The sequence below is a fragment of the Rhinopithecus bieti genome, unplaced genomic scaffold, assembly GCF_001698545.2.
Source record: "Rhinopithecus bieti isolate Rb0 unplaced genomic scaffold, ASM169854v2 scaffold_10982, whole genome shotgun sequence".
NCBI classification, from domain to species: domain Eukaryota; kingdom Metazoa; phylum Chordata; class Mammalia; order Primates; family Cercopithecidae; genus Rhinopithecus; species Rhinopithecus bieti.
In genome coordinates this window covers 465,385-473,524 of record NW_016806649.1, presented here as the reverse complement: position 1 = coordinate 473,524, position 8,140 = coordinate 465,385, and the positions used below count along the sequence as shown (strand labels likewise).

The following is an 8,140-nucleotide window of genomic DNA, read 5'->3' as shown; positions in this document are numbered from 1 at the left end:
AGATGCTGGAGAGGATGTGGAGAAATAGGAATGCTTCTACACTGTTGGTGGGAGTGTAAATTAGTTTAACCACTGTGGAAGACAGTGTGGCGATTCCTCAAGGATCTAAAACTAGAAATACCATTTGACCCAGCAATCCCATTACTGGGTATATACCGAAACGATTATAAATCATTCTACTATAAAGACACATGCACACATATGTTTATTGTGGCACTGTTCACAATAGCAAAGACTTGGAACCAACCCAAATGCCCATCAATGATAGACTGAATAAAGAAAATGTGGCACATATACACCATGGAATTCTATGCAGCCATAAAAAAGGATGAATCCATGTCCTTTGCAGGGACATGGATGAAGCTGGAAACCATCATTCTCAGCAAACTAACACAAGAACAGAAAACCAAACAGTACATGTTCTCACTCATAAGTGGGAGTTGAACAATGAGAACACATGGACACAGGGAGGGGAACATCACATACCAGGACCTGTTGGGGGTTGGGGAGCTAGGGGAGGGATAGCATTAGGAGAAATACCTAATATAGATGATGGGTTGATGGGCGCAGCAAACCACCATGGCACATGTATACCTATGTAACAAACCTGCACGTTCTGCACATGTACCCCAAAACTTAAAGTATAAAAAAAATACAAAAATTAGCCAGGTGTGGTGGTATGCGCCTGTAGTTCCAGCTACTCTGGAGGCTGAGGCAGGAGAATTACTTGAACCTGGGAGGCAGAGGTTCCAGTGAGTTAAGATCTCGCCACTGCATCACACACAGCCTGGGCAAGACAGCCAGACTCTGTCTCAAAAAAGAAAAAAAAGGACCTCTCTGTCTAGTGCCATTCCAGTACTGAGTAAACAATCCCAGAAAACCCAGTGTACTCCCCTGTTGCACACACTGCAATCTGTGGCAAAAGCAGAACAAAAGAAATGACTGAGGCTGAAAGACTTCAACAGGCAGAGAGGTCTGGAGACAGCACCATGAGGTTTCCGGAGCCCCAGATGCAAAGGAGGAGTTGCCAATGTTTTCCTATCAACTGATTAGGCCTCCCAAGTACAGGAAATGAGGCAAAATCTGAATACGTCAAGGGGGCAGGTCTATGGAGGCCTCAGCTCTGATCTGTATAGACAGAGAGCTGAGCATCAGATGCAATCAGGTACAGGAGAGATCACAGGAGACCCCTTTGACACAACCCTCCCTCTGCCCCTCAGAGTGACGAAACCAAAGAGGTCACAAAAGCCACATGACAAGGTGTTGTCCATCATGATAAAGACTTTGCCTTTGTCACTGTTTGAGCTGCAGCACCATGGAAGAGGGAAAGGATAAACTATTACACGTCAGAAGAGCCCAGGGATAAATGAGGGCAAATAAAAGTTTCCATTGAGAGCTCACAGGATTTAAACCCTTTTTGTCCCATAGAACTCTTCAACTCGGAAAGAGTTACCTGACTACTAACGGCGCAGCTTCCTCTCTGTCCATTTGAGCTCTTACCTGCGTTCACACCTTTGATGCGTTCCCAGCCATTTGATGCTGTTGTTATTCTCACTTCACTCTCCACAGTCCAGGGCTCTTTCCCTTGCCCCAACATGGAAATAATACTCATTTCAGAAAGAGAGATTCCTGCTTAGAAAAAGAAAGGAATGTGATGTGCTGTGGCTTTTACAGAGTCTCAGCCCTTTGTTTAGAGGAGGAGAGAGGACATTACAAATGGATCTAGAAAAATGTTTCACAAATTCACCCACTGAATGCCTCCTTCTGAATGTTTAGGGAACATGGTAAGATACGGACATCAAGCTGTCCTCTAAGAAGTACTAAATCACAAGCAAAGGGATAGAAAACAGCAAAGTGGGTTTTTTTTACTTTTCCTTTTTTTTTTTTTTTTTTTTTTTTTGTTTTTTGAGATGGAGTTTCGCTCTTGTTGCCCAGGCTGGAGCGCAGTGGCGCAATCTCTGTTCACTACAACTTCCGCCTCCCGAGTTCAAGTGATTCTCCTGCCTTGGCCTCCCAAGTAGCTGGGATTACAGGCACTTGGCACCATGCCTGGCTATTTTTTGTATTTTTAGTAGAGACGGGGTTTCACCGTGTTGGCCAGGCTAGTCTCAATCTCCTGACCTCAGGTGATCCACCCGCCTTGGCCTCCCAAAGTGCTGGGATTACAGGCGTGAGCCACCGCGCCCAGCCCAAAGTAGATATTTTTAAAGTCTACCATAGGATTTATTTCTGCTTAAGCTCTGGAACCACCAATGACATATCTTGAAGCGGGTAGATCATTTGAAAATGGAATAATTAATGAAAATGGGATAAGTCCAGATGCTGCACTATTAAGCTTTTCATCTGAGAATTAACATAACTTCAATCTTAATTGAGCAACGCAGGGGCTCCCAAGAGGCACATAAGGTAACACGCAGAGATACAGCAGAGCAGATCCCAGCTTCTGGAGGGGCATTATCCTCACCCAGGGAGACCAGGTTCCTGTAGTTCTCCAACATCACGTCCCTGTACAAAGCCCTCTGACCAGGGTCCAGGCATTTCCACTCCTCCTGAGAGAATTCGATGGCCACATCCCTGAATGTCAACCTTCCCTGATATGAAAAGACACATTTCACCAAGAAGTCATGGGTAGAGCTATTATCTTCACACAGAACGACAAAAAGAGAGGTATACGTCCATTTAGTTTAAATGAACGTTCTGGGAAATCCATGGAAAGGTATTTTCAGGCAAACTGTGTCTGAAAAACACTTTCTCCTAAGCACATATAGGGAGAGTTATCATCTTTACATAAAATGAGGAGAGAATTGTACTGATTTAATGAAGGGAGAGTTCTGGCAGATCCATGCTAAAGTATTTTGGGGCACTTAGGGACGTTAGGAAGAACATTAGCTATGTCTCCCTAATTGCATTTTATTTTACTCTTCTGTAAGAGCTTATGATATCTTCTAAATAAGTGTGGATTTCTCTTTCTGTAGACAATGGAAGAAACATAGAAATAAAAAATCAACACACGGCTATCTCTATAGTAGTGCTAGATATTATGTTTGACACACAAAGTGATATTCAGTATCTAGATGATCCAGAAGAGGTGTGTTGTCTTCAGAGATGACAATGTCCATGGTGGCTTTAAAGAAAGAGAGGTCAGAATCTAAAAAGTGTGGCCAGGCGTGGTGGCTCACGTCTGTAAACCTGGCACTTTGGGAGGCTGAGGCGGGCGATCACGAGGTCAAGAGATCGAGATCATACTGGCCAACATGGTGAAACCCCGTCTCTACTAAAAATACAAAAACTAGCTGGGAGTGGTGGTGCACGCCTGTAGTCCCAGCTACTCGGGAGGCTGAGGCAGGAGAATCACTTGAACCCAGGAGGTGGAGGTTGCAGTGAGCCAAGATCACGCCACTGCACTCCAGCCTGGGCAACAGAATAAGACTCCATCTCAAAAAAAATAAATAAATAAAATAAAAAATAAAAATACAAAACTGATTCATGAAATGGTGATGTGTCTTCTATAAAAGCCATAGGATTGTGCATCCATACATTCATGCACACACACATACACAAACGTAAATTAACAAAGAAAAAACATGCCTCTCCATGACATATTTTTTATGACTTTTTTCATTATCATTTTTCCTCGTGCATTTCAGCATCTTGGGGACAGTAAAGTGTGTAAGTTGTATTTAACTTAGTTTGTCAACATTATGTTATATCAGGCCGATAAAAGAATGGTAAAAACATGAAAAAAAATTTAAAACTTTAACTTCAATCCCTATGAAATAGTTATAGTCAAACTACAAATAAAATTCTATCCACTTAAATTTAAATATTTAGGCTGGGCACAGTGGCTCACGCCTGTAATCCCAGCACTTTGGGAGACTGAGGCGGGCGGATCACCTGAGGTCAAGAGTTCGAGACCAGCCTGGGCAACATGGTGAAATGGCAGGCACCTGTAGTCCCAGCTACTCAGGAGGCTGAGGCAGGAAAATCGCTTGAACCCGGGAGGCAGAGGTTGCAGTGAGCCGAGATCGCGCCACTGTACTCCAGCCTGGGTAACAACAACAACAACAAAAAAAACAAAAAACAAAAACAAAAAAACAAAGCAAAAAAAATGCATTAAAAGTCTGAACATAAGACCTAAAATGATAAAACTCCTAGAAGAAAGTATAGGAGAAAAGATTTGTGAAACTGAATTTGGCAACGATTTCTAAGACAGGACACCAAAGACACAGGCAAGAAAAGCAAAATATACAAACGGGACTACATCAAACTTACAAACATCTCTACACCAAAGGAAAGAATCGAGACTGAAAAGCAACCTCCGAAAGAAGGACGTGCTGAAAATCACTTAAATCATCTCCTGCTGTTAGAGATTTAGATAGTTTTCTGGCCGGGAGAGGTGGCTCATGCCTGTAATCCCAACACTTTGGGAGGCCAAGGCGGGTGGATCACCTGAGGTCAGAAGTTCAAGACCAGCGTGGCCAACATGGTAAAACCCCGTCTCTACTAAAAATACAAAAATTAGCCCAGCGTGGTGGCGGGCGCCTGTAATCCCAGCTACTCGGGGGGCCGAGGCAGGAGAATCGCTTGAACCCCGGAGGCAGAGGTTGTAGTGAGCCGAGATCGCACCATCACACTCCAGTCTAGGGGATAAGAGCAAGGCTTTGTCTCAAAAAAAAAAGAGATTTAGATTGATTTCATATTTTAAAATTGGTGGAACCAAGCATGGTGGCTCACACCGGTAATCCCAGCACTTTAGGAGGCCAAGGCAGATGGATCACCTGAGTTTGGGAGTTTGAGACCAGCCTGACCAACATGGAGAAACCCCGTCTCTACTAAAAACACAAAATTAGACGGGCGTGGTGACACATGCCTGTAATCCCAGCTACTCGGGAGGCTGAGGCAGGAGAATTGCTTGAACCTGGGAGGCGGAGGTTACAGTGAGCCAAGATTGCACCATTGCACTCCAGCCCGGGCAACAAGAGTGAAACTCCATCTCAAAAAAAAAAAAAAAAAAAAAAATCAGTGGTAGAATAAAATACCCTCCCCTCACTAAGGTGTTTCTGAACTTTCCATTCCATTCCAAATCATAACAATTCTGGAGCCAAAAACATAGATTCATGTATTTATCTTTGAATGCATTATTAAATCAGACAAACAACATGCCAGAATTCCCCTTATCAGCCTACTTTTCTGGAATTTACCACGTACTTGTGCACATTAGTACGTGACTTACATGTGCAGCTTCTCTACTCCTGATCCAGAGACCTCACAGTGCATCCAGATGTGGCCGCTAAACAATCCACGTTGCCTAACAGTCCTGACACCACGGGGCCCACACACCATGTCCATCCATGTCTGGTGTGAGCCCTTCCCAGGCCCATGCCCAGTGCAGCCTCTTCCCAAGTTCATGTCACTGGGTCACAGGCAATGGAATGTAAGTGAAATGAGAGGGACTGAGGGAAGGCACAGGTGGGTGCGAGCAAACGTGTCAGGCAGGATGCTTCAGACTCAGAGAAGATTTGCAACTCCAAAGAATGAAATTTCGGAAAGGAAAGAGAAACAGAATAAGCTGGGCATGGTGGCTCACGCCTGTAATCCCAGCACTTTGGGAGGCCAAGGCGGGTGAATCACGAGGTCAGGATTGGAGACCAGCTTGGCCAACATGGTGAAACCCCATCTCTACTAAAAATACAAAAAGTTAGCTGGGCGTGGTGGCGGGCGCCTGTAATTACAGCTACTTGGGAGGCTGAGGTAGGAGAATCGCTTGAACCCAGGAGGTAGAGGTTGCAGTAAGCCAAGATCACAACACTGCACTCCAGCCTGGGTGACAGTGTGAGACTCTCTCAAAAAAAAAAAAAAAGGGAAACAACAATCCACCGAGAATATCACTTTACCTGAGGAAGAGCCATCCCTGTCTCCTCTTTCTTTCCTCTTCTCGTCTGGACTTCTTCCTCAGGCCACATGAGTCTTTCAAGGTTAATCTGGAATGTGAAAAAGAAGTTATCTAATGCCTAGAATTAACACACCCGCTCCGTGTGCCACGACCATACACACAGGGAAGACCTCACCCCGTGCAAAGACAGTTTTCTGCCACCGACTGCACCAGGAGTGATGGAGGAAAAAGAAACTTGTAGGAAGACCAATAGGTGAGTCTGTAACCGCTTTCTTCAGAACCCACTCTCCTCCTAGAGAAGCCCACACGCACGCTGCAGCGGTGGGGAGCTGGGCTGGACTGAGCTCCCCTTCAGGGCGCACACCTGGCCTTGAGCAAGCCTCATGCAGAGCACAGCCGCCCTCACATCTCTATAGATCCCAGGCGGAGCTTAGCCCTCAGAAATGGAGGACACAGTCTGTAATCCCAGCACTTTGGGAGGCCGAGACGGGTGGATCACCTGAGGTCAGGAGTTCAATACCAGCCTGGCCAACATGGTGAAACCCTGTCTCTACTAAAAATACAAAAATTAGCCGGATGTGGTGACACACACCTGTAGTCCCAGCTACTCGGGAGGCTGAGGCAGGAGAATCGCTTGAACCCAGGAGGCGGAGTTTGCAGTGAACTGAGATTGCCCCATTGCACTCCAGCCTGGGCGACAGCAAGTGAGACTCCATCTAAAACATTTTAAAAAAAGAAATGGAGGATACAGAGCCTCAGTATCAATGCTGGACACAGATTAGAATCAGCTGGGGTAACATAACTACTATCAAGGCTGGACTCCAACCCCATTACATTAATGGAAATCTCAGGTAAAGAGGTACAAGAGTTTTATTTGCAAAACGACTCAGTACTCTCAAGTCAAACCAGGATTGAGCTCCACTCAGAGGGAGTGTGAAATAACAAGAAATATATTTTTGGTCTCTGCCCCTGGTTCCTGGGACATAGATCCTAAACCTCTCATAGAAAGGGGTGTTAGGAGAATCTTTTGTTCTCATACGTGGTCTTTGACCTCGCATCCTTGCACAAAGCTCCTAAATCCTTGGAATTTCCTGCATGATAGGAGTGTCTTTGGTCTAATGAGGCAAGTCTTGGTGGGCTCCTGGATACAGCCAATTGCCAGAAAGACTAAGCCATGATTAGAAGCTTGGAAATTCCAGCTCCATCACTCATTTCCCAAAGAGTGGAACAGGCTAAAGATTGAGTTAATAATCTCTCATGCCTACAGGATGAAGCCTCAATAAAAATTCCTGATCTATAGAGTTTGGAGAGCTTTCTGGTTGACAAACACATCTGAATGCCAGGAGGGTGGTACACCCAAATCCACAAGGACAGAAGCTCCTGTGCTCAGAACATTCTCAGCCCTCACCATACGTATCTCTTCATCTGGCTGCTCATGGCTATCATTTATGATATCCTTTATTCATACACCAAATCCTCACTTGATCTTATCAACAGATTCTTGGAAACAGGAACTTTAAGTGAAATGGCAACTTTTTTCCTCATCAACATAAAAAATGGCATTGCAGCCATTTTTTTTTTTTTTTTTTTTTTTTTTTTGAGACGGAGTCTGGCTCTGTCGCCCAGGCTGGAGTGCGGTGGCCGGATCTGAGCTCACTGCAAGCTCCGCCTCCCGGGTTTATGCCATTCTCCTGCCTCAGCCTCCGGAGTATCTGGGACTACCGGCGCCCGCCACCTCGCCCGGCTATTTTTTTGTATTTTTAGTAGAGATGGGGTTTCACCGTGTTAGCCAGGGTGGTCTCGATCTCCTGACCTCGTGATCCGCCCGTCTCGGCCTCCCAAAGTGCTGGGATTACAGGCTTGAGCCACCGCGCCCGGCCATCAACAGATTCTTGGAAACAGGAACTTTAAGTGAAATGGCAACTTTTTTCCTCATCAACATAAAAAATGGCATTGCAGCCATTTTTAGCATGGCAGCACGTGTCTGTAATGCCAGCTACTCGGGAGGCTGAGGCAAGAGAATCACTTGAACCCGAGAGGTGGAGGTTGCAATGAGTGGAGACCGCGACACTGCACTCCAGCCTGGAGACAGAGCTGGACTCCATCTCAAAATAATAATAGTAGGCCGGGTGCGGTGGCTCAAGCCTGTAATCCCAGCACTTTGGGAGGCCGAGATGGGCAGATCACGAGGTCAGGAGATTGAGACCATCCTGGCTGACACGGTGAAACCCCGTGTCTACTAAAAAA

At 45.6% G+C, this 8,140-nt stretch overlaps 1 protein-coding gene and 1 pseudogene across 1 annotated transcript in view; one reads left to right on the top strand and one right to left on the bottom strand.

Moving 5' to 3' along the window:
- LOC108532987 (zinc finger protein 160-like) overlaps positions 1–6,075 on the bottom strand; it is a 22,226-nt gene extending 16,151 nt beyond the window's left edge. Inside the window, exons 1-3 of the mRNA XM_017877303.1 lie at positions 5,895–6,075; positions 2,465–2,591; positions 1,501–1,629 (exon numbers count right to left, since the gene is read on the bottom strand). Of these exons, the coding sequence (XP_017732792.1) occupies positions 1,501–1,629; positions 2,465–2,591; positions 5,895–5,963 (325 nt within the window). The 5' untranslated portion in view covers positions 5,964–6,075. The remainder of the gene's footprint in view (positions 1–1,500; positions 1,630–2,464; positions 2,592–5,894) is intronic.
- Positions 6,076–6,111: 36 nt separating this feature from the next.
- Positions 6,112–8,140, top strand: part of LOC108532986 (ferritin heavy chain-like) — a 13,441-nt pseudogene continuing 11,412 nt past the window's right edge.